At 46.9% G+C, this 26378-nt stretch overlaps 1 protein-coding gene across 2 annotated transcripts in view; it reads right to left on the bottom strand.

Moving 5' to 3' along the window:
* xpnpep2 (X-prolyl aminopeptidase (aminopeptidase P) 2, membrane-bound) overlaps positions 1-26378 on the bottom strand; it is a 95534-nt gene that overhangs the window by 7123 nt on the left and 62033 nt on the right. Inside the window, exons 1-10 of one of the 2 annotated variants that reach the window (XM_061236545.1) lie at positions 8149-8269; positions 7507-7595; positions 6772-6882; positions 6164-6227; positions 4753-4857; positions 3903-3989; positions 2818-2961; positions 2241-2342; positions 680-761; positions 1-109 (exon numbers count right to left, since the gene is read on the bottom strand). The exon at positions 1-109 is cut by the window's left edge and continues 93 nt beyond it. In XM_061236545.1, the coding sequence (XP_061092529.1) occupies positions 1-109; positions 680-761; positions 2241-2342; positions 2818-2961; positions 3903-3989; positions 4753-4857; positions 6164-6227; positions 6772-6882; positions 7507-7595; positions 8149-8194 (939 nt within the window). In that variant the 5' untranslated portion in view covers positions 8195-8269. Of the gene's footprint in view, positions 110-679; positions 762-2240; positions 2343-2817; positions 2962-3902; positions 3990-4752; positions 4858-6163; positions 6228-6771; positions 6883-7506; positions 7596-8148; positions 8270-26378 lie in introns of those variants that run through there. The other variant, XM_061236544.1, reaches the window with a different exon arrangement.

Raw genomic sequence — 26378 nt, 5'->3', positions numbered from 1 at the left:
TGTCCGCACGCTATCATAAGCCAGCAGCTGCACACAATTCTCCAGGAAACAGTCTGAGTTCAGGTGTAGCTTCAGCTCCTCAGGTACCCTCTCAGTGTGAACAAAGAGCCTGGTCAGGGGAGAGATAGAGGAAAGGAGAGAGGGAGGGCAGAAATGAGACATTTTTCACAAGACAAGGGGGGTGGATGATTGCCAGGATAAGAGTATCTAAGAGTATTGGATAATAAATATTTACCAGAAAATTTGCCACTTAGCCATTCAGACATTTTCTTTTTGGTATACACACATCACACCTCACCTGATACACTGTGGTGCGTGACAGATAAGAATTGGGGTTCCCAAACTGTGGGCTGAGACCCAACGTACAATGTGAAAAAAACAACAACTTTAAGTGCATCATACTTTTCATAGACATTCAAGCCAGTCAGATAAACAGAGTATTATTGACATGCACTGCGTGAGCTACAGTGTACACAACACAATCCAAAACAAATGCTTGTTTTGACATATGCTAAACAAAGCTGAGTTTCCACATGTAAGCGTACGTGCACGTGTAAACATGCGGACACTACACTGATTGGCGTGGCGTTACTTGAAGTAAACGTATTCATTCCTCAAGGGGGTCGTGGACTGAAATATTTTGGGAACCACAAAATGGACGACAGTGCAGCGGACTCACCAGATCTGATCCAAGGTCAACAGCGTGTAGGAGTAAAAGAAGGGGTTGTAAGGGATGTCGTTGCCACGGAGATTGAAGAGCCCTGTAACACAGGAAGGATCCAAGGCTCATTTCAGCAGCTCCTCAGATCGTACAGTACCCCTCCCAACACTGGCCTTCATGAACAACTAAGCCTGCACCGCTTTCAACTGAACCTCTACAAATATGAAAGAGAAAAAAACACCTCCAAGTGCTTTATACAGCACAAAAGCAGAGTACGCACTTTGACATATTATTTAAATAATAATTATAATAATAATAATAATAATAATAATAATAATAATAATAAGTTGTTATAAGTAGTAGTAGTAGCAGCAGCACCGTCTGTTTCTTAGTTTTTGTCTTCAAATCTGATTTTAAATTTTAAATCTTGCTGATGATTGAACGCCCTACTTTCCAATAGGATTTCAGTTTCAGGACTGTCCTAAAAACGTACGACTGTAAGCCAGGCTTTCTGCAGTGCACCTTCATTTCAGCTGCGTGCTGTTAGGGCTCGGGAGATGCCTAAAGCTGTCCAGAGCCCAGTGCTAGTGGTAATGCGATTTTGTGTGAGCAGTTGTCCATTAGTCCGGGGCAGGCCTGCTCTTCACTCCCACATTAACTGTGTCATCCTGCTATTGATTTTTCTCTTCGGCATGCACAGACGATGTGCGTCAACGAGGCAGAAAGGGAGGGGTAAGTGAGGTCTGTGCGTCAGTGAATGTTGTGAGATCTGTGAGGCGTGTCTGTGAAGGTTGTAAGATCTGTGAAGTGTGTCTGTGAATGCTGTGAGATCTGTGAAGTGTGTCTGTGAATGTTGTGAGATCTGTGAAGTGTGTCTGTGAATGTTGTGAGATCTGTGAAGTGTGTCTGTGAATGTTGTGAGATCTGTGAAGTGTGTCTGTGAATGTTGTGAGATCTGTGAAGTGTGTCAGTGAAGGTGAAAATAAGTGCAGGAAGCATGTCTGTGCAGGGGCCGGCCTGTAGCGTAGTGGTTAAGGTAAATGACTGGGACCCGCAAGGTCGTGGTTCGATCCCCGGTGTAGCCACAATAAGATCCGCACAGCCGTTAGGCCCTTGAGCAAGGCCCTTAACCCTGCATTGCTCCAGGGGAGGATTGTCTCCTGCTTAGTCTAATCAACTGTACGTCGCTATGGATAAGAGCGTCTGCCAAATGCCAATAATGTAATGTAATGTCTGTATATTACTCTTTCTTTCTAAATGAGTGTATGAGGTGGGTCTTGGAATGAGTTTGTAGTCCATTAGACTATGCTAGTATGTGTCCCTGAAAGGTACACAATTTCTAATCTGGGTCCTGATATTAGAAAGCACAACATCCCGTGCTGTAGGTGCTGAGAGTGGTCTGCCCGGTGGTAAACGCTCCAGAGGCCAGACTGTCTGGCATTGTAATAACACAGTACTGAGTACAGGAGACAGCTGGTGACGTAGGTGTTGACAGGTATAGAGGCAGTGAGAGGAGAGGAGAGGAGCAGGAGAGGATCTGAATGTAGGTAAGGTGTGTTTATCAGGGGAAGGGCCTTACACGCCGTCTCGTCCAATGCAGACAGAAGGACCGCAGTGGGCTTGTAGGGATTGTCTCTGATCTGCTGACGGATTTGCTCCACTTTCATCTGCCAGGTCCTCTCTGGGCATGGAGATAACACGTGCACACATACATACATACATACACACACACACACACACACACATACATACATACATACATACATACATACATACATACACGCATGCACACGCGCACACACACACGCACACACGCGCACGCACACACACGCATGCACGCGCACACACACACAGACACACACACACGTGCGCACACACACACACACACACACACACACAATAAGCTTTGAGATCGGCAGAATCTCCATTAGTTTTTATGGTCCTTCCACCTCACTTGCTTTCTAATCACAGGGTTATAAGCCCTTGAAGGGAAATCACCATCCCCCAGTCCCAAACTCCCCCTCCCACTGTTATTACCCACTGAGATAACTTGCAATAAAGAATTAAAATGGAGCTTTTATTGCCGTGGCTTTCTGCACTGTTTGCAGGTATTTATCTGCGTGGCGATAAGGCGCGTGGATCAGCGGCTCACACACCGACCATGCTGTCCGGGAGCCGAAAGATGTTGTCTGGCGGCACTGGGTCCCGGTCGGTCCACACCTTGTCAACCAGATTATCTGGGAGAGACTTAAGGATCCGGTTACCAGGCGCCAGGCTGACATCATAAGCCTTGAACGTTTCTATGGGAAAATGAGATACGAACGGAGAGATGCGCATAAAATCAATACAGCCAAAAAATTCTGATAATTATTAACAGAGCCGCAAAGTACAGTAGTGTCCACTACACAGTATGTATCGCAAGGCATTAGTATGGAAGCAAAGGCAAGTTATGTATGCTGCTGCTATCACTTGTGACCTTGATGACTTGATATCAGCTCTTGTACTTACGCAATTATGTTTATGTTTTAGAACATCTGTTAAATCCATGCGAATGTAAAAAAAATGTTTTGCGTGAGCTGCAAATGACTTTCCCAGACATCGATGGTGACCACGGAAGACTTTGATGATCATAACGGCGATGGCGTGCCTCTTTTTCTTAATAATGCCTGCTTTTTGCACAATTTATATTCAGCTGTTAAGAGCCACTGAGCCTTGGGAGAGCCGAAGGCTCATCGTAATTCACTGGAGCAGATCTCTGTCTGCGGTGAAGTGCACACAGCTTATGTAAAATGTCATTCGAGGAACACTTCCAGCTAGGGATGGGCTGCATATATAAACATATTTATTTCATATGTAAAACAGGTTGCTTGCCTTTTTTGCATGGTTTATACCTCTGCGCCACCGAGAAAGTAATACTGTACATACAGTGCCCACAATTTGATATTTGTAGTATTTGTAGTACACATTATCTGATTTTAATAAAGGGAATTTTTATACATTTTGGTTCATATGTGACTTTGCAGGTGTTTGTAATTGCTCAGGTGAGTTTAATTGCCTCCTTAATGCAGGTATAAGGGAGCTCTCAGCATGTAATCTTTCCTCTAGTCTTTGCACTTTTACCACATGTCAATTGCGTGATTCTCAAGGTTTGTCCCAAACATTTCAGTGTATTTGTGCACATCCCCGCCTTCAGCGCGCTGTCCCCGCTACCCTCCGACCCTCCGACCCTAGCCCCACTCACCAATGGAGAAGAGGAAGGGGTCAAAGCCGATCTCCTCTCCCTCGGGGATGTTAGTGATCAGCCAGTTCGTTATGCTGCTGATGGAGGCTGCAGAACAGTGGGATGGGATGGGGGAAGGTTTAGGCTTAAGCCAGGTTCCCAGGCTGGAAACGCACTGCTTTTTAGTGGAAGAGTCAACAATCTCACCATACGTCATTACTATATTCGCGTATATTCGTGTATACCGACCGCTCTGTCGGTCAACATGCAATCACGTTGAGCTTTGTGAATAAATTACCAGACATATGGTAGTCATTTTCTATGCTCTGAATTCCACAATGGATAATTAAATGGAGAAAACAGTATGGGAAGCAATTTTTGCCAATAGTACAAGAAAAACAACCCTGCGGCCTCATTTAAAGAATGGACTTATGATCAAGTCATCTTAAATAGTTACGTAGAAAACCACGACTAAATCGCTATTTATACAATCTCACTTGGACATGGATATAATGTACGTCGACGTAAAGTTTATGCTTTATACATAAGTTCACATAGAAGCTAATTATCTTACTGACGAGTGCAATACATGTTTAAATTAAACCTTATTGATGGAAAAATGGTTGTTATTGGCTGCATTGAAACGATGGGAAAATGTTAAGCCTGAGCTCCAGTTGAAGTTCATTTGAAATGTATATATCACAGGTGCATGCATGTATATATGAAGACGCAGATACGCCACTTTAAACCATTGTAAACACATTTTTTCAGTTCTGATCTTGAGATTACATTTAAGTTTAAATCCAAGAACATTTTCTAAAATAAGGCCCCCGGTCCTGGAGAGCGTGCTGGTTTTTGGGCTTCCACTCACAGTCTCTCACCAGCTCCCAGTTGCAGTCCATTTCACGTTCGGCCTGGATCCAGTACCGGCTGTCGGTCCAGAGGAGAGCCTGGGTCTGCGTCACCACTGCTGTGCCTGGAGAGAGAGAGACAGAGAGAGAGAGAGAGAGACAGAGAGAGAGAGAGACAGAGAGAGAGAGAGAGAGAGAGAGAGAGAGAGAGAGAGAGAGAGAGAGAGAGAGACTGGCTTTCACTTTGGCTGTTCGTGACCTGAGAGGAATCCTAACAGCTATATTCCGTTCAGAGTGTAGCTATATTCCGTTCAGAGGATAGCTATATTCCGTTCAGAGTGTAGCTATATTCCGTTCAGAGGATAGCTATATTCCGTTCAGAGTGTAGCTATATTCCGTTCAGAGGATAGCTATATTCCGTTCAGAGGATAGCTATATTCCGTTCAGAGTGTAGCTATATTCCGTTCAGAGTGTAGCTATATTCCGTTCAGAGGATAGCTATATTCCGTTCAGAGTGTAGCTATATTCCGTTCAGAGGATAGCTATATTCCGTTCAGATTGTAGCTATATTCCGTTCAGAGGATAGCTATATTCCGTTCAGAGTGTAGCTATATTCCGTTCAGATTGTAGCCCGCACTGTAAAACCACTTGGTCACCAGAATATCTATTCAGAAAGCATCTCAGAGTAGGACTGCAGATCTCAACTCTTAGACCGTTCTGGCTGCTGCTGAAGGGCAGATTTAATTAATGAACATCCTGCTGGATAGAAGTGTTTTTTCTTTTTACATTTAGTTACTTGGCAATTCAAACAGGGAATATACTATACATACTGCACCGCACAAGTATTTTCCTGCTGTTCCTAGAACTTTGAATAAATGTATCTAGAGCGAGGTGTGTGTGCATATGCATGCATGGGTTTGGTGTGTACTGTATGGGCGTGCATTGTGTTTCTGTGCACGCCAATGTGTCTACATGCATTTCTGTGCGTGCGTGTGTGTGTATGAATGTGTGTGTTTGCGTGTGTGTGTATGCATGTGTATGTTTGTGTGCGTGTGTGTATGAATGTGTGTTTTTGTGTGTGCGTGTGTATGAATGTGTGTTTGTGTGTGTGTATATGAATGTGTGAGTTTGTGTGTGTGTATGAATGTGCGTGTTTGTGTGTGTGTGTATGAATTTGTGTGTTTCTGTGTGTATATGAATGTTTGTGTGTGTATGTTTGTGTGTGTGTGTATCAATGTGTGTGTGTGTGTACGTGCCTGTATATGAATGCGTGTGTGTGTGTGTATCAATGTGTGTGTGTGTGTGTGTGTATGAATGTGTGTGTGTGTGTGTGTGTGTATGAATGTGTGTGTGTGTGTGTGTGTGTGTATGAATGTGTGTGTGTGTGTGTGCATGAATGTGTGTGTGTGTGTGTGCGTGTGCGGGACATACCAGCAGATCCGCTGAAACCTGAGATCCATCTCACTCTTGCATCCCGCACTGCGATGTACTCGCTCTGCAGGGGGAGCACAGCTTTGTCACAGCTGTGTCTTTCTGCCAGTAATGCTTTCCTCTCTCAGCTGAGGAAGGCCTGCTCACAGCCACACAGCGTGAACCAGCAAGAAACTAAGCTGGGCCACAAAATGAATAACTTTCAATTTGTGGTACACCAGTCAAATGAAACGACTGGTTACTTGCAGTGGACCAGTTGCAGTATAGGAATATACAGTTGCTACAGACATATTTTTGATTCCACGTCTGAACACACAGGCTGCACTTTAATAATGGGTGGGTCACAGAAAATTAGCTTGCCCAAACAATTTGTTAATATATCATTATGACAGGACATATATGCTAGGATATATGTGGTAATTAGAAAATGAGTTTGCCCAAACAATTCCATGTGTATCATTATGACAAGATACATATGCTAGGCTATATTTGGATAGGGTTGGTCATAAAGTGGTTTGTGGGTTTGGCGAGTTTGAGTACTGTTCGTAAACAGGTGCTGCCTGACAGAGCAGGGAGAGAGAGGCGAGCGGGAGACGGCGGGGCGGTACCAGGTGGGCGTCGGTAGCAGGGATGATGTACGCGGAGATGTTGAGAGGAACCATGGTGCTCCTCAGGGCCTGGAGACGCAGGGTGGAGTTGACGGCCGTCGGGGGAAGGTACTGGAACACACAACACAGTCCAGGATGTGATACGCATCATTTCAATCCCCTACCCATTACATTACATGTCATTTTGACTGTATGCTTTTTTTACACAGCGACTTACAGTTCATTAGACTAAGTAGGAGGCAATCCTCCCCTGGAGCAATGCAGGGTTAACGGCCTTGCTCGAGGGCCCAACGGCTGTGCGGATCTTATTGTGGCTACACCGGGATTAGAACCACCGACCTTGTGGGTCCCAGTCATGGACCTTAACCACTACGCTACAGGCCGCCCCATATGGTGTCACCAGGGCCTGCCCCATGCCTATTACACTCCCTTGGTACTGCCCCTGGCATGTGGACAGCCTGTAGCCTCGTGGCTAAGGTGCATTACTGGGATCCAGAAGGTTGGTGGTTCAAGCCCCAGTAGCCACGATATGATCCATTCAGCTGTTGGGCCCTTGAGAGAGGCCCTTAACCCCACATTGCTCCAGGGGGGGATTGTCCCCATTAGTCTAATCAACTGTAAGTCACTTTGGATAAGAGCATCTGTTGAAAAACTGTAATGTCATGTGGGCACAAGATTATGGCATATTGCGTCGCTGTCTGGGTGAAGTTTGCGGGGTACGGGGCCTCGTCTCACCGAGGTGCAGCAGTTCCTCTCTCTCGCCGAACCGGCTGCGGGGTAAATCTCGCCCTCGGTTGTTGCAGGTGAAACCTGGCCCTGGGCAGCTGCAGGGGACAGAGGGGGGACAAGGGACTTAACCGCTCAGCTTAGTGTCCTTGTTGACCTATAGCAGTGTACGCCTGTTGAGAGGTCAAAGTTACGTCCTCACGGTTACGGTAACCATGGAACTGCCCCGCCCTGACCTTGGTATGTACGACAATATGAGCGGAATCCGAGGACAGCTGGACACGGCCTGGCCTGGCCTTACAGCCGGTGGAAGCACATGGCACCATTGGCTGTACACAACTTTACTGCACCGTCTATTTCAAGTGTTCAAAGACAAGCTCGCAAAAAGACCTTATAGTGCATCTCTGTTCTCACCCGAAATTTAAAAAAAGCCCAGCAACAAACAACATAAGTAGACATCAATGGTTTAGCGCTTGATTATAAATGAAAATAAAACAGTCACCAGACACCACCCCCACCCCAAAATTACACGTTCCAACTCCCAACTTCCAATTATAATGCATGACTCATTTACCAATAGCACATGGTTTTGTTTTCGTTTATATTTTACACAAAGGAACAAATAAGCAAGCTTTTTTCTTTTTTTTTTACCTCCCAGGACAAGAGCTGCGAAGAGGACCCAGCCAGTCACCGTCATCTTGCGCAGGCTATTTAGGAAAGGGTGATGCAGGTGCTCCTGTTGGGATCACACACCGTCACTGGCCTCACAGACACGAGAAGCTCTGATAGTGATCGTGCGCGATAGTGGGAGGGGAGGAACTTTGGCTCAGTGGAGTATGTTCCTGTAATAACGGGTGACGCCCAGTGACAATTTCGGTCCAGCTGCAGGCCTGCTCACTCCCCGCCAGGGTACAGACGGCTGGCAGGCCGCCTGCCATTGCATGCTGCAGTTCAAAGGTCAACTTGTGGAGGACTCATCCTGCACTTTGATTCGGGGGATTTTTCGTCCACTTTTTACTCCTGCCAAAGGAGCTGAGCTTCTCGTTGTTCCCACCGCAAGTCAGTCAGATCGCCCCGGCAAAAAAAAACACCTCCCTCCCCCCTCACTCAAGGACTTCAGCCGGTCTATTTTTACAATTTGAGGTGTGATAGACGTACAGCATTTGTGGATGTATGCTGGGGCCCACTCACATGAACAGACATATGAACAACCATAAGCACTCACACATCTTACACACAGCCTACTCTCTCTCTCTCTCTCTCTCTCTCTCACACACACACACACACACACGAACACATATGCATACACAAACACAAACGCATACACGCAAACGCAGTTACAGCTTAATGGAGAACCACACGTGTACACACACACACTGGCTGTCTTTTAATTTTTAAAGGAATTTGGCATTGGCAGGCAAACAAATCAACAACCTATTTCTCAGAATGTTTGGAGCAAGCTCATTTATTACTGCAAAAAAAAAAAAAACATGAATTGGGGTCATAAACATTCAATCCTCCTTGTACTTCAGCCTTCGAGAAAATGACCTGCACTGTAATTCTGCAGGAGCCAGAGGAATGAACTGAGCTGTATAGAGGCGACGTTTACTGTTTATCCACCATCTGCTGCTGGGGGAATGGAAAATATTAATGCTTCAATAACTCCCATGTACAGAATACAATATGAAACCATTTGCTGTGTGTTAAGCGAGAACAATCCATTATCGGAGTTGCAGTGGCTGTAGATTGCCCTTGGGCTATGAAATCTGTTCCAGGGTTTATGATTCATGTGAACGGGGCACATGGGTAGAAGGTATGTTCTTTCCTTCAAATGTATTCATTAGCATAGAATGAAATGGACTGGGCAGATCGGTTATGGTGCGAAGACAAACTCGGAAATTGAACGCTCCTGTTCAATTCCTCGTAGTATCTTTGGCCAACCAGCAGGGAGCGCATTAGTTCCACTTGAAGCTATTCAGTCGCGCATATTGTAAAAGAATACTGTCTACTGCCATAGACTCCAATGATTGAAATGGCAATTAACTGTAATTGCTGTTATTTATTGTGAAGAAAACGGCATGTGATTTTTCTGACCACAACACAGCAATAGTGGCTATTTTATGTCCCTGAAATATAATTAACAGTGATTGCAATTCACATTACCATTATGTTAACTGTAGTAGTCTATTTGTAAATAGTAGATCAGGGAAATGGCTATTAAAGAGGCAAGTAATTTCTCTGCTACAACTGAATCTTTTTTTTTTTTTTACAGTAACTTGGAACTAAATCCTGTAGCCGTGCCATTCGTTGAACAGCAGTAGGGGGAGTCAGTGGACAGCATAATATTCTCATGCATTATACAACGGGCACACACCTTCATTTATATACAGGTATGTTGCTTACACATTCTCACATACATACGCTGTCTCCCTGTCACACAAACATTCACACACGCACACACACACACACACACACACACACACAGTCTCCTCGTTAAGCCTTAGCACAGGTAGCAGTAAATGCCATGGGCATACAAAATTTGAGATTCCTGTCACAGACGCTGTGCATTTTCTCCCCTTGAATGAAGTTATGGATAGATATTAATAAATGGTAGCCCTGGCAACAGCTCCTTGTGTTCCGGGGCTGAGCTCAAGCTGTTGTGAAGAGCACGGCGGCAGAAGACGAAGGCCACGGGCAGCACCTGGGCGGAGAGGTTATCCAGGGCTGCCCGGGGCTGCGAGCACGACCGCCCACCTCCAGGTCCCCCACACACCACCGGGACCAACGGTATCTCCAGTAACCTCCGAGCGAGGCTCACAGGGAGACGCAAAACAAAGCTGTAAATCAGCCGCTCCCGAGCACGTGCGGCACTCTTCGCTCCGGCCCGACTACACCTGCCCGTCGCCACGCGGACGTGTCGAAGGCTCCTAACGTCGGTTAGGTCTGGGGAGCACCAGGGGATCACCGCGTAAGCCGGCACCAGGGGCCCTCCCGACGCCCGGCGGTCTGCGGTCTCCTGGGCGTCCGCTGTGTCGCGGGGACGCGGCCTGTGGACGTGACGTGAGGGTCATGGGCGTGAGCATTCCTCCGCCGCCCGGACCAATGGACGGACCCCGCGCGCAGCCCTGAGCTCTCTGCCTGACGGCGGAGGGGCACCGGGGGCCGTCTGGGCCTGTCAGCGCAACGTAAATCACAGCGCGGATACGAACACGGCCTTCAGATGCTGAGCTCCTGCCTCCTCTCTGTCCGGCGGCTCTCCAGTGCGGCACTATAGCGCCGAACGTCCATTATCACGGTACCAAACTTGGCCAAGTTCAAATAATTCATTTCGAGGAGGATGCATCAAATATCGAATGCTTTCCAGCTGACGCAAAACATGACCGCAATGTGGCTGCCGTGTGCTGTAGTGGCAATGTTGTAACGTTGACGAAACGTTCCCGTAGCATTGCGAGAACATTTTGAGTTAGCTGGGCAGCTTCAGACAGGATGACATATCTTTCAGTCTGAACGCGATGCTACATGAGTATCCGGTGAGTCTGCAGCATCTTTGCAGACGGGTCCAGCGGAGGTCCAGGCTGAAGGTCGGGGGCTAGTCTTGTTTAACCTGGCAGGGAGGGAGGGAGGGCGGTGGGGGCGGGGATGGGGGCAAGGCGTGTTTAACCTGGCAGGGAGGGACGGAGGGCGGTGGAGGCGGGGGTGGGGGCAAGGCGTGTTTAACCTGGCAGGGAGGGACGGAGGGAGGGCGGGCGGTGGGGGCGAGGGGTGGGGGTTCAGAGCGGGGCGTCCATCACTAATCTCAGAGCTTTGTGACCACAGTCACGTAATATAAGTCCCGGGGCCAGAGTCCTGGCGGGGCTGTTTGACGAGAGTAAACAGCGGCGTTTCTCTCTTCCATATCACTGCTTCACTCCGTATCGGCCTCTGTGTCCACAGCCAGATTCCAGGGCTCGACGGAAACAGTTTCCCTTAGATTAGGGCACTTCGTCTACATCTGGGGCCTGCTGGTTCCTGAAAATTACTTTCTTTCCACACCCTGAAACATTAATGGATGCGCTGAAGGAGAAATTATTTTCCATTTTTCTTTGAGCCTCTGTGTCTCCCCGTGCGCCCTGCAGTGTATTTCCCGCGGACCACAGTACAAGACGAGAGAGATCTGATTGCGCCGCTCTGGAAAGAGACATCGAAATCGCCTTCGTCTCACGTGTGCCCCAATCCATCCGCCAAATTGCAACATCTTGAATGCATTAAAGATCTCGGGCCGATTCCACAATGCTAAATAACTCGTTCTTCTCGTTCTCAAGCATAACGACGAGCGCTTCTCTCAATGCAGGAGTGGGAAATAGATGGAACGTGAGGAATGGGAGCCAGATTGAGCTCGGAGGTGGAGAGGGAGTTGGAGGCGACATATGAACAGTAAAAATATGATAACCGAATGCATGGACCAGTGGTGTAATAGTACATCTCTGCCAATCATCTGACTAAACCCACTGCCTCTGAAATCCTCCGCTACACGTGACGCTGAGCAGAATTCACATGCGCTCGCTGCTTCCCATGGCACTGCAGGTTTTCAGAAATTCAGCATTATGATTTCACCCCCCTGCCCCCCCCTTCACACACACACATACACACACACACACACACAAACACATGCACACACACACACAGATACACACACACAGACACAGACACACACACACACACACACACACACACACGCACACACCTACACACACACACACACACACACACACATACGCACACACACACACACAGATACACACACACACATACGCACACACACACACAGATACACGCACACAGACACAGACACACACACACACACACACATACACACACACACACAAACACATGCACACACACACACAGATACACACACACAGACACACACATGCACACACACACAGACACACACACACACACACACACGCACACACCTACACACACACACATACGCACACACACACACAGATACACGCACACAGACACAGACACACACACACACACACACACGCACACACCTACACACACACACACACACATACGCACACACACACACAGACACAGACACACACGCACACAAACACATGCACACACACACACAGATACACACACCACACTCTACACACACGCATACACAAACACCTGCATGTATACACGCACACACATGTGCATGCACACCCACACACACACACACACACACATGCGTGTACGCAGACACACGGACACACACCCAATGCCACATGCACACACTCACAAAAAAACACACACGCACATGCACACACATGCAAGCACACACACACCACTGACCACCATGTGATCATGCTGCTAATGCTTCTGAAACATGCGCTAAAGCTAACAGTTTACATTTTATAACATCAAAGCAACTTTCTCCACCATCCTAAGAAGGACAGAGACCCCCTCCTTCAGGAAAAAACACTAATTGGATCTTGCCATTTTCTTCTTTGTTGTGTTGGCCACAAATAAACAAAGACAGGCCTTTCTCTTCTAGGCTGCATTGTTTGTTTATAGAGGGCACATGTAAATGGAAACACCCTGATCTGTTGGTCTACAAATTCACAACACACACACCCACATGCATGCATGCACTCACACACACGCACACACATACACACACACTCTCTCTCTCTCTCTCTCTCTCTCTCTCTCTCTTCCACTCTGCCCTCCTTGACCTATTTAATATCACACAGTCTGAGCCAGAAGGGATGATCCTTGACCAGGACCAAAGCTCACCAGGAGTTCATGAAATTGGGACAAATAAAGTAAAGAAAAAACAAAAACAAAAAAAAACTGGCTACATTGTAGTACAGATTAACTTGTGCCAACGTAAGTGTTGTACCACCATGGTACCATACAATGTTGAGGTGTAAAATACCCAGAGGAATAGCATCATTCAGCTCTGGATAAGAAACAAGGAAAGAAACACTAAAAGGCAAATGGGTGTGACATTCTTCCTGTAAATACAGCTGTATGACTATTGCTTACTCCGTTGGCTTCACTTGAGATAGGAGATAATGGGAGACAGCACTTTCTAATGACTTGGCATTGGCTCAGCTGGAATAGGGATGTCTTATCACTGACTGAAGGAGTGAATGAGTTGGGGGGGGGGGGGGGCTTTACTCCCACACAAGGAATGCTGGGAAAACAAAACAAAACAAACAATGTAGATCTGAGTGATGTCAGCTGCCAGTCTTCCTCCTGATCAATGGAGGAAGTGGCTTTGATGTTGGCCTCTCTCTCATCGCTCAGAATGTAAAGCTATGTGAGAACAGACATCATGTTAAAAGCTGGAATGGTGCATGTGTGCGTGTGTGTGTGTGTGTGTATGCGCGTGCATGCATGCTAGCATACGTTTGTGTGTGTGTGTGTGTATGAGTATGTATGTATAGTTATGTATGTATGTATGTATGTATGCACGTACTGTAGATGCATATGTGTACTCAAGTGTGGCAGGGAGATTTTATGCAGGATGGATCTACTGTTACTTCCTGCCATTGACAGACAGAAGAATGTTATGTAACCAGGCGTCTTGTCTCCAGAGGACTGTTCGCTCGCAGGATACAGAGAATGCACAGCTCCGCGGCGTGCCCGAGGCGAGAGACGCACGCGATGCGCTCCAATCAACCAAATTACCAAATAAAACCGGCACACATCGTACCAGCGAGTGTACTTGGAACATGTCTCGACGGAGGAGAGAGAGTGGGCTCTGATGGAGAACAGTGGGTCAGCAAAGTAGCATCTATTGTAGCGTTCAGCTTCAATGCAGCGGTGAATTCTGGGTAATGTTGGGCAGGAGCGGAAGGAACAATGGACAACGATATGACAGTTTGGAAAGTACATACGACGTGTTGAAACGTGTTACTTCAACTATATCCCATCGAGCCTATGTTATAATAACAGCGTTATAATTACGACACGACACCCGTCAAATCCTGTCAAGACAGTATATAATATAACATCTTACAATATAGTGTCATATGTGACGCACGCTCTCCACACTGGAAATATATACAGAATGGAATCATTTTTACAAAATAGATTCAAAATAATAGCAACAAACATTATGACAGTGCTGATTATGACGTTTTTCATAAGCTGTAACAGGCTATCATGAGACTGAATGGCATTTGGCAGATGCTCTTAGGCAGAGCAACTTTCAGTTGATTAGCCCCTGGAGCAATGCAGGGTTAAGGGCTTTGCTTGAGGGCCCAATGGCCGATCGTATTTTGGCTACACCGGGGATTGACCTTGCGGGTCCCAGTCACGTAGCTTAACCACTATGCTACACTAAGCTGTAGATAAAGCTGCAGATAAAGTGTTGCCAAATGTAGAAATAGATTCACACACATATGCACGTGCACACACACACATACGCACGCGCACACACACACACACACACACACACACACACACATGCACGCACACATACACACACACGCACACACACACACATACACACACGCATGCACGCACACACGCACGCACGCACACACACACACACATACACACACACAAGAGTATATACTATATTTACAGGGAAATGGACATCTAAGCCAGGGGAAAAAATCTGCCCTCGATGATACCACACGATATGACAGACCGTAGACGCGCAGGTGACCGGATGGTTCTGAAAACGGCACATCATGGCCGTCATGTCCTCAGGCCCCAATGCTCTCCAGCAGAACCCGCGCGGCCCTGCCGCTGGGAGCGACACGCAGAGCCGCTAATCAGCCGCCGTTCGGCAGCCGCAGCGCCGCGCGGGAGGACCCCGGCGGCCGGTCCCCGCACTCGCACGTCTCCGGAGCGAGAGATGTGACGTGAATGTTAAAATCCCCCCCCCCCGGAGGAGAGCGGCGGGCGATGGCCAGGGGTTCGGTCCTCGTGCCAGGGAAGGCCGGCTGTCGGCCAGCTCCATTGTGAAGGGGCCCGTGAGCGAAAGGAAACCCCAGGCCTTTGTCGTCCCGCAGCCCCCGATAATTCCTCTTCTCCCGACGGGCCGCCCGTAGAATAAACAGCTGCTAATCATAGGATCCTTAAACACAGCGGCATCCTTTCGGCCCGTCCACATTCCTGATCTGTGGAAGATGGTTATCGCACAGGATGCCATTTTGAAAATGGTATAAAGCTTGGCTTATGAAATAATAGCAAAAGCAGCAGGCTGAGCAGTATGAGCTTTGCTTCCGTTTCATCAAACGAGGCATGGAAGTGGAAGAGTGATGAAGGAGGAGAACGGATACCCACACCCCACCCCGGGTGGATCTACCTGATGGGTTGAGAGTGTGTTCATTTCAAATCCGCTGCCAAATAAACCTGCCCGAGACATTACTCTTCCGCGCTTTTTTGGGTAGAAAGTGTGTCCATTTCACACTGCTAACAAAGAAATATTGCATTCAGTTAAATAGAAAACGACATCACTATTCCCCTCTTTCTGTGTTCTCTTCTGCCCTGCCCCCCCCCCCCCCCACCCAGTCCTGTCCTAGATATATCTGGCTCATGACCACTGCCTCAGTCAAGGACAGGGGCAGCATGTGAACATGGCCAGGGGGCGAGATTTACAGTGCAAGTGGCACTTCGGCGAGACACGCAGGTGCACTGGCAGCAGAACCTGGAGAGGCAATAAAGACAACTGGGTGAGGGGTAACAAGTTCCCAAATCCCGCCCCGGGCTCCCCGTCCCGTGAGCCGCCTCCCCCCCCCCTGGAGGCCTGGTGGTGCGGACCCCCTGAAGCTCAGCTCTCAAACAGGCCTCTCAGAGCACGGTACACCTTACAGAGGGTGCTGGAGAGCATCCACCCCGCCGGGCACTCGTCGAGTGGCAGTCGAAACGCGGATCGACTGCCGTGCTCTGCGACATACGTGTTTTTGAAGTCGGGGGCTAAGATGAAAAGGAGCTGAATATTCATTAGACGTGTACCGTAACACACGGCCGTAAAATGCACACTCTTCACAGGCATACACACCCGTTCTGCATATTCATCAGCTTTCTCCTTCCATAATTCAATATTTCCTTTTTTTTTCCTTTTCTTTCTTTTCTTTCCCCATTCTCCGGAAATCCCATGCATGGGAGGTTGTGGTAAATGCATGCTTTGGCACAATGCATATTCAAATGTGAATCCCACGTGTGAATGAACATTTGCATCTGATCTGTCAAATATGAATATGAAATAAATGACATAAAAAAAGCAAAAAGAATAAAATAAAATAATAATAGAAATAATAAACAAACAGTAAAAGGCATTGTTATTTTAACTATAAGCATACAATGATATGTAACTGCATAGATTCATTATACAGCCAACGTTTTGAATTCACTGGAAGTCGGGAACAGAAATCCACACTACTACTAAAAGTCAAGCCTCGAATGTGGACCATTGCTCTCTGCATCTACTCAGTGAGCTAATCTTGGATTCAGATGGATGTGCAGTCATGGGGATATGAGCAAACATATCGAAAGGCTTGTTTTCATTGGCCAGGACCGGGAAGCAATTGTACCATTCCAAACCTACATTCTCAATGTGTTAAGAGTTTACTACGCTCGTTGGGACCGAAGGGAGTGACCTGCCAGCAAGGGTTAACTTACTTCGGCCCAGAGCCAAGACCATAATGCACCTGTCCTGGTCAGCCAAGACTGGAAAGACAAAGGGCAGCGATTGGATGAAGATGGGAGATGGGCTCATCTTGATTGGTTTCCTAACACCAACTGATCTAGAGACTCTAGGCCCGCGGCAACCTTGTAAGGCTTCATTTATCTTCCCGTAGCCTGATGGTCATGTGTGCTGGAGTCCTGCCTGACAGAATGACCCTGGAGCTCAGCAATGCACAAAGACCCAAAAGGCCTGAGAGCTATCCAAGAGAACAGGAAAGTACAGCCAACAGCGAGCACCAATTTCTTCTTTCAGCATCAACATCTTTTGTTGTTCGTTCATTTCTGTGCCTTAGAGATAGAGAGTGACTGAGATGTTTGCCTATCTTCGCATTACATAACATTATCTTCGAGCAGGAAAGCAGCAGCTCAACAGTGTTTCTCATTCAGTAATATCCAAGTGTTTCCTCCCGGTCAGTTACGGGTCAGCGTGTTCCGAAAGGAAAACTGATTTTTGAAGCTGGACATTGCATTGTTTTGTTCCAAACTCCACCAAAACGGGTGTTCCCACTGGTTGGATACACACAAAATGAAAAATATAAACAAGGCCTCCCAAAATCAAGTTGGTTCTGTATCACAATGAAGTGGCAACAAACTTCAGACCTCACGAATCCCTGTCGGCCGGGGCCTCTCTGTGCGGAGTTTGCATGTTCTCCCCGTGTCTGCGTGGGTTTCCTCCGGGTACTCTGGTTTCCTCCCACAGTCCAAAGACATGCAGGTTAGGCTGATTGGAGAGTCTAGATTGTGTGAGTGAATGGTGTGTGTGCCCTGCGATGGACTGGCGACCTGTTCTTTCGTCCAATGTATGCTGGGATAGGCTCCAGCCCCCTGCGACCCTGTTCAGGATAAGCGGGTTAGGATAATGAATGAATGAATGGTCAGGTAGAACAGGGGTAAAGCCCCTGGAGCAGTTTTTGGGTTAAGGGACTTGCTGAAGAGCCCACAGGACACATCATCCCCATATGCTGACTGGGGACCAATCAAACACCCCTACCACTAGGCTATCATTCCACTCTATTAGGAGGGAGGACAGCAGAGCCTGCCGTTTTCGATGCGCTTAAACACTTAAGCGCTTATTTTAAATCACCGGCGGGCCAAAATGTCCGAACAGCATCTTGTCAAGGCCTACACTGACTGCTGATTGGAAGGAAACCACAGACGCCTGCAGCCATTGTCGACCTCCGGGACCTCAGAGATTCCACTCTCTAGCCTCTTTTTTTCGAACAACGTCCGGAATGCAGAAAAAGGCCGCCAAACTTGGCCGAAACTTCCAAGGGCCCCGGTGGGAGGATATCGTCGCAGGGAAGTAAGTGAAAATACACAAACAAATAGAGGAAGCGGTCAACAGGAAAAGACGGGGAGGAAAGGAGGGTTGAAGCCCGGGGCTTTCGGGGAGAGGGGCACGCTCCCATCCCCCGCTGCACCACGTCCCATCCCCCGGTCCCCTTTCCTCACTCTGCGGCTGATTGACTTTATTTTGGCCAAATCAATCAGCCGTCTACAGTAGCATCCTGCCTCTACGAGTGCATGAGTGCGAGTGTGTGTGTGTGTGTGTGTGTGGGGGGGGGTTTTCTTGTTTACACGTTGCTGCATCTGGGCGGTTTTTATTTAGCTGATGGAGATTTTCCCCCCTTGATTGAAAAGGATGTTAACCTTTGCTGAGGAATTCTGCCACGGTCCCGGGCCCGCGCCCCGACGTTCAGCCAACTGAACAAACAAAAAGCGCCGGACATCATGGAATTTTGCTCAAATGATTTAGCAGGCCCCGTGAGTTTGATTAGGGGGGACAAATATTTTTTTAATTCCTACTTTTCTACTTAAGTCTCTCCCTAATCTTGTATAAGATTAATTTCCTGGCAGGAAAACTATAGGGAATAGCCGTATCCAAAGAGAAGTGACCGCAAACTAGTTTAATTGCCAGAACCTAACCTTTAAAAAAAAAAAAGTCTGCCTAACACCAGATAAATCAACCAATCAAGTGGCTTGTCTTAGGTTTCAAAGTCATGCTTTTGCACTACCCATTGTGTACTCATCCAAGAGGCCATAGTATGCTTGAGGGCAGATTTACTCGCTACCAGAACTGACCCCTGCGACCTTTGAGAATAATGTCGCCGAGCTTATGCTAACAGACAGCAGCTGAACAAAAGGCAGCCAGCACTAAACCCAGAAGTTATTTTCTCCTTTTCACATCTGACACCTTTCAAGAGCTCCGCGAATGCTGGCTGTAGCCTCCGCACAATCAGTTGGCCCGGCGCCAAGCCTGTCAGTCAAGTGGCGCTTCATCAGTGGAGGAGCCTGGGAGAAATAGGTGCAGAGAGGGGACTGTGTTCATGGGACACGGTGCAGCCGTGACCTCGCTTCACTGGGCCGCGTTAACGGGACTCTGTGCAGCTATGACCTCGTCACACAGTGGACCAAACTCCTCAGTAGGAACAGCACCTTTTCAGAATAGTCTCCTTCAAAGGTAAAGAAAACACACTTCCTCAGGGTCAAAGATAAGGTTGAGTGGGGGTAAACGTGTGCTCATGCCACAGAGACTATTTAGTGATGTAATGCCTCACACTGCCGCACAGTCCAAACAAGGTGTGCCACTCTTGGAAGAAAAAATGTCTTCATTGATAAAACATTTTGAAAAGTTGATGCTTGGTCCTTCATCAGGGCAATCTGAAAGCAGACCGACAGAATGGTTCACGAGGCTTATTGTGTGAAGGCCTCCACTGTGATTCTAAAGGGAAAAAAACTAACAACAAAACTATTTTGAAACTGATTTGATTCTGAAATCTGATATGCTAGGTTAAAGTTATATGCTTTTAAAAGGAATCCTTATGAAAAAGGATAACTGAAAAATATCAATCAGGTGACAATGTTCAGAGATGAAACTGGATTTTGAACGAATAACACACTATGACAGCCAGGGAAGCCCGCCTTCTCTTCTCTAGCAGTGCCCGACATTTGACAGAAAACAGAAAACATGGAAATCAATACCAAGACACAAGAGATTTATTTTAATGAAGTCATTGTTGACGGAAATAAACACCTTAGGAGCAAGGGCCTGTCCTGTGCTATTGGATTTCAGTCCGGTTTTCATGTACAATGCCAGACTCATACATCGTCCTGCGCATACCAAACACACAGCCTGCCTGTTAGCTCTGACCCCTGGAAGCATTTCTCTTTCTCCACACTGCTGACAAGTGCTATTTTTAGGCCATTATATCCCTGACACCCCTTATTCTTGCGCTATTGCCTTTCCCTGTTCCCTCATCTGACTTTAACAGAGACATTAATGTTTCCATCGTCCTATATGTCCGACTATGTAGTCCATCCTCACATCCCCTTAAAGTTCAAAATGTTGTCACAACAGTGCAGAAAAAAGAAAAAGAAAAATAACTTGACATCTTGTTCTGGTAATGATCACGGCATCATCAAACCCCCGCTGCGAAAATGAAAGAAATCTCAAATCGTGTTGTTTCAAACAATATTGACACAACATTCTGAAAGTAGTGCCATGGGGAATGGGGGGGAGGGGGGAGGGATGTATGTTTGCATTTGAATGTTGTGTAAATATTATGACCACAAGGATCCCTTTGAGAACTTGTAAGGTTAATGCGGATCTGGACGTTAATGGCGCGTGGTGAGCTTATTGCATTATTCCCACTCATTGAGAGTGCTGATTGAATTCGATTGAAGTCTTCAGAAGGAACAGCCTCCTAAATACACACTTATTCCCAACTCTCCTGCCAGTTCTGGGATAATTATCCCAATGTTAGGAATGCTAATTAGAAAATGTAGCTCTTAATATATGTATATTTAGCTGATTACATCATCTGAAAAGTTGGAGTAATTCAACTGTAAACATCTCGCGAGTCTAAAATAATCAATCAAACTGTGAGAACAGATTTGTCTCGAGAAGAAATCAGTGGAAGCACAAAGTCTTTTTTTTTCCCGATGTAAAATAACAAAACAGAGCTAAGACACAAAGTAAAGCCCTCATAGATCACCTTGAAATGCACAAGACAAAGTTCTCCTCATAAGACAAGACCGTCGGGTGCCTTGTTAGTTCAGTACTTTGGAGGAAAGGAGAAAAGCAGGACAACATTTATCATGGGAATCTACACACCCACAGGGGGGAGTTCAGCCATAAGAGAGAATTTCCTGATTGTACATCTAACCTTTCCGCACCTCCTCGAATGGCCTGCAGAATTTAACGCTCTACTGGCTGGGTGGTGGGGACCAGGTCTGACTCATCCACACTGTGACAGCTTAGAGCTGGGCTGAGTCCTAGCCAGTGTGTCCTCAAAATATGTACTGTCTACTAAGCACACTGCCTACTTATCTTATTAGGCCATGGGCTCCTGAATATAGACTGTGGAAATATATAATCCTGAGCTTTTAAGTACACTACATTAGAGAACATTTCACCCACTTAAGAACTTTCTTATTCTACCACAGCCCTATGACACCTGATTAAACTAATTAACCAATCGTGTTCTCCAATCAGGACCTTGATTACCCGAGTCTTGTGTTTTAGTGTTGGGCCTTGGCTTGAACAAAAACCTGCATCGGACACCCTTTGTCCAGCTCTGAGAGAACAGGTGCCTTTTGGGCCTTAAGACACAGTATAACAGTGCTACTCAACTCCAGGTCCTGCAGGCCGCAGTGTCTCCAACCATGCACCCACTCCACCTGATTTCACTAAAGACATTGTGGCCTGCAGGACTGTGAGTTGAGTAGTGTTGTAGTTATAAGGTCTTCCAGGAGAAAAGAAAGGCAAGTCTCATTGTTGTTTCATAGATAGCATTATCTACAGCAACACAGCGTATATTATTTACAGACTGTCCTTCTACACAGCAGTACTTTGATTGAAGTGTTTCAGATGACAGCGTTTCTAGATCTTTCAAGGGCAGGATAACATTTCCCCACATGAGATTTCAACTGCACATTTCACAAGCCCAGTTCCTTGACCATGCTGCCACAGTTGTTATAGTACACTCCCTTGGTGAAAAAATATTTTTCTAAATGTGTCCTGTTTTAGACTTTACGTGTAGCATTTGCACATTGGACTACGAGCTTCACTAATTTCTGACTACATATCGGTAACTTGAAGGTATACATTACAATAACTTATCCAAACATACCTTAATCAACATATACAATCAAATAACAATCTTATCCCAAGGGCAAGATCGATAAAAAAAAAAGAAATAAAAAAGTTTCCATTTGACCCTTGAACTCCAAGCTGCTCTCAAAGGGAGAAAAATGGGGTTTAAGGGGACCATATAGAACCCTGGTAATGACAGGCAGCACCATTGTATTCTCGTGAGCATTAGCGAGGGGTACCCAAACATTGCGAGGAAGCGCACATAAGCTACCAAAAAAATATCCCGACAAAGTCCTGCGGAGGGGGCTGTCCCACGGGGGCGATTGTGGGCCGGTTGGAAGGGGCGCCGTTTCCTGTGCGCGGCCGCGCTGCAGCCGGTGATGGGTCCGACGTGCCTGCCACGGCCGCTAATCCCGCTGCATGATTTATGTGCAGTAATGGACTCTCTCGTCCGCCCTCCTGCGCCCAGATTTGTCTCCGCGAGTGAAGCATTATACCCGGGAACCGCTTACATTACATTACTCGTGTCCTAATGGTCATTCGCCGCTCTCCCTTTTTTGTTGAACTAGTGAGAATAATGATACGATACATCACAATCATTGCGCGTGTAATGTGTGCGCGCGGGATTAAAGGGAGGACACGCCGGCCAACGTCAAAGAGTAATGCGGGGCGGGCGACCTCGGAAACAGAGAGAGAGAGAGAGAGTTGTGTAAATGTGTAACAATGTAAGAGTATCCAAGTCTGGGTTGTGACTGTATGGCATTCTGAAAGTGACACTGACTTGGCTCTTGACCGACAGCTCTGGGGCACGTTTTCACATGCCCAGCATTTCTCTATGACTGTAAAGGCCTACTGCAGATCTGCATTGGCTATACAGGCTTCCAGTGTCACAACAACATTTATTTATCCTTCCTTTTGCCAGGTGAGTCCCATTGAGATTTTTCAAGGGAGCCCTGGCCAAGAAGTTTACACACAAAGGCAGAACCGTACAGAAAGGAAAATCAATAAAACCACAGATTCAGTTATAGTATGACGAAGGGACAAACATCAGTTTTTAAGGTTTGCTACAACCTCTTAAAATCATCCACAGACATGAAATAGTCCGGTGTACTGCTGTTCTGGAGCTGGTTCCAGGACAATGGGACATAATGACTAAAAGCCATCTTTCCAAATTCAGTGGAAGGGCAACACAATACCACAATCACTAATACAGCTGGTGTCCTGCATGTCATGACCTGATATTACACAGATATGGGCGACTTTTGCAAGGGGTGTTTGCTGGTTTGCCATCAAATCTAGATTCAGTGATGCAGTGCATGAACCAACAGATTATACATGTGTGTTTCTGTGTGCGAGTATGGGTGTGCGCGTGTGTGTGCATGCATGTGTGTGTGTGTGTGTGCCTGTGCATGCGCGTGTGTCATACCGCAGCTACTGACCCGATCACCTTGAAACCTAGACAGACAATTCCAGTCAAAACAAAGGCAACCTCACCCCCCCCCCCCCCCCCCCCCACCGCCCCCTCCCCTCCTCCCGTCGAACAATGGCCAGAGTATATGGACTCCGCAGGTGCTCAATATCGGGAGACAATCCGCTCGGGGGTCAGAAGAATGCGGGAATGCCGGGATTCTTGGCCTCCGGCGTGGATGTGGAAGTGGTCACCGACCGGGCTGACATTCCGGGCCTCTTCCTGGCCGCTCTCCGCGTTGCCGTGAAGGTATTCTGGGGGCGGCATATTTTCCAGGAGCGGCACATCCTTTTTTTCGGCGCAGGCGCGCTGGCGAATTCCAAGGCCCGGGAGGCAGGTGCGGAGGCCGAGGTGGACTTTCCGAAAGGCGCTATGTAAACAGGAGGCCACGTTTATTAACGTCTTCCCCCCATTTCCCCCCCCCCACCCCCCACCCCACCCCACCCGGGCTCACAAAGAAAACAAAAGGATCGGAATTGTCGAGGATGGGGTTGGGTACGTGTCACATTGTGGAAGAGTTATTTGTTTGGCAAATTGTCAACAAATTCAAACATTTCTAAGACCCTGAACCTGGGGGGTCAATCAAAATGAATCTTTAACACTGGCTTACAAATAAAATCTCATTTCTCTCTTCACAGACAATGTGTGTGCGTTTGTGAAGAAAAAACGAATTATTACATTTATTTGTAAATCAAGTCAATAAAGTTCTATTTAATTAAATCCCAGCCACCAGCTCAGCATCTCTAATTGCATAAACACAAGAACACCACCGCACTGTTGATAGGATGAAAATGAAAAAGAGAGGGACATGGCAAAGAGTATTTATCTGGAAATGACAATGAGACATGCTTTTTCACTACAGGAGTGTTATTAAAAAAAAAGATTTGCCCTTTTCCTGTGTGCTCTCTGACTTTAATCACATTTCACATCACCATGGTGATTGTTAGAGATGATCTTACGCTAACAGCAGAGATTGTTATAATTGCTTCGTCTCCACCATTTCCTCAGAGGCCTAGAATGCAGAGGCACAGACAGTGAACGAACTGGCACATGGAAAGTGCCAACAGCAAAGGGAAACCATTTAAAAGACGAATGTGAACGTCTCAGACAGCTACTCTGAAAAACTGAGCATGCATTCCTTCACTGACATTTCTCATTTAAAAACTCTGACACCAACCTGTATCCCGTTGAGAGTTAAAAATGAGTATCATTTGAAAGGAGACATTTGTAAAGCATACCAATAGAGTGAAATCATAACTTCTTGGGGAAATCAGCTGATCAGACATTTTATTTTTTAGTCCAATGAATTGCAAAAACAAAAATACAGCGAATGTACTGTACTGAACAGGGTCACATACACAGAGTGACCCCTGGTTATGATTGGATATGGCAAACAGCAAAGATGGCGGTACATGGGGAGAAGGCCACGGCCCTCACAGCCAGATATAATTCGTAGTTTTAACCAATGGAATTAGCACAGGTGATACACTGTAATGCACAGTATTGCCCATGAAAAAAAATCATTATCCTGGCAACAGGAAGTGCTGCTTATCGAGGCTTAGTGAATCATATGTAAAGCCGTCATAAACACAACAAAATGGCTTCATAGATCACACATAAGCAAACGTCATACTTCAAGGTGTTATGTGTCCCTTTACGAAGTACAGCATGAAATGTCCTTATGGATGGTTTATGAAGCCATTATGTCATGTCTATGAATGCTTCATGAAGCATTTATAAGCAACACTTATACAATTTTAAGTATTCCATTTAGAGATAGTTATAACCTAAATGCGGACAAAGTCACTTTATTTTGTGCTATTTCGAAGAATATCAGCATTAAGAGTGGTCACCATGACCACGAGCAAAAAAAAAAAAAAAAAAAAAAAAGAAAGAAAAAAAAACTCAGGCAGCTTTGTCAAGGTGTTTTTAAGGGGGAGGCCGAGGCAAATGATTGATGACTCAATTACTGTACCGTGGCAGGCTACAGAGCTGCCCAGCTGCAGCAGCAGGCCCTGCTCGGCTTGGCCCACATGCGGAAATCTCTCTAATTGTTTACACTGAAGGAAACAAATACATTTGCAAAACAAACAGAAATATCTTCCATGCATCAACATCCTGACAATAAAAAATAACCTGTCTACGCTGAAAAACACCCCCGGGCCGGCTCCCATTGGTCCCAGGCGGGGCCCAAAGGAGACCTGGAGGCAGGATCCCAGCCGCCTCGGGGTCTGTCCTGGGGACCCTGACTCCCCCAATCACAGGAGGAGGAGCAGGTTTCGTGTTTTTTTTTTTTTTTTTTTGAAAAAGCGCGAGCGAATAACAAATGCCGCCCAGCTGTTCTTTCCGTTCACACGTAACACGAAGGGCGAAAGGGGGGGGGGGGGGGGGGCAAGGGAGCGGGGGGGTTTCGGGACGGAGGTGAAGCCGCTACAACAAACAAGGTGCCGAACGGATCAAGGTGTTCCCCCCTCCCGTCATCACCCGGCACGGTCAATTAGGCGCATTAGTGCCGCCTGCCCGGCGCCCGGACCACTCAGGGGGCGAAGCGGAAGGCGGGAAGCATGAGCCAGCGTGGAGCACGGACGCCCAGCACGGCTCCAGGTACGACGGAGAAACACAAGGACCTCATTT

The sequence above is a fragment of the Conger conger genome, chromosome 3 (genome assembly GCF_963514075.1).
Source record: "Conger conger chromosome 3, fConCon1.1, whole genome shotgun sequence".
In the NCBI taxonomy this organism is placed as follows: Eukaryota; Metazoa; Chordata; class Actinopteri; order Anguilliformes; family Congridae; genus Conger; species Conger conger.
This window is presented reverse-complemented; position numbering and strand designations above follow the sequence as displayed.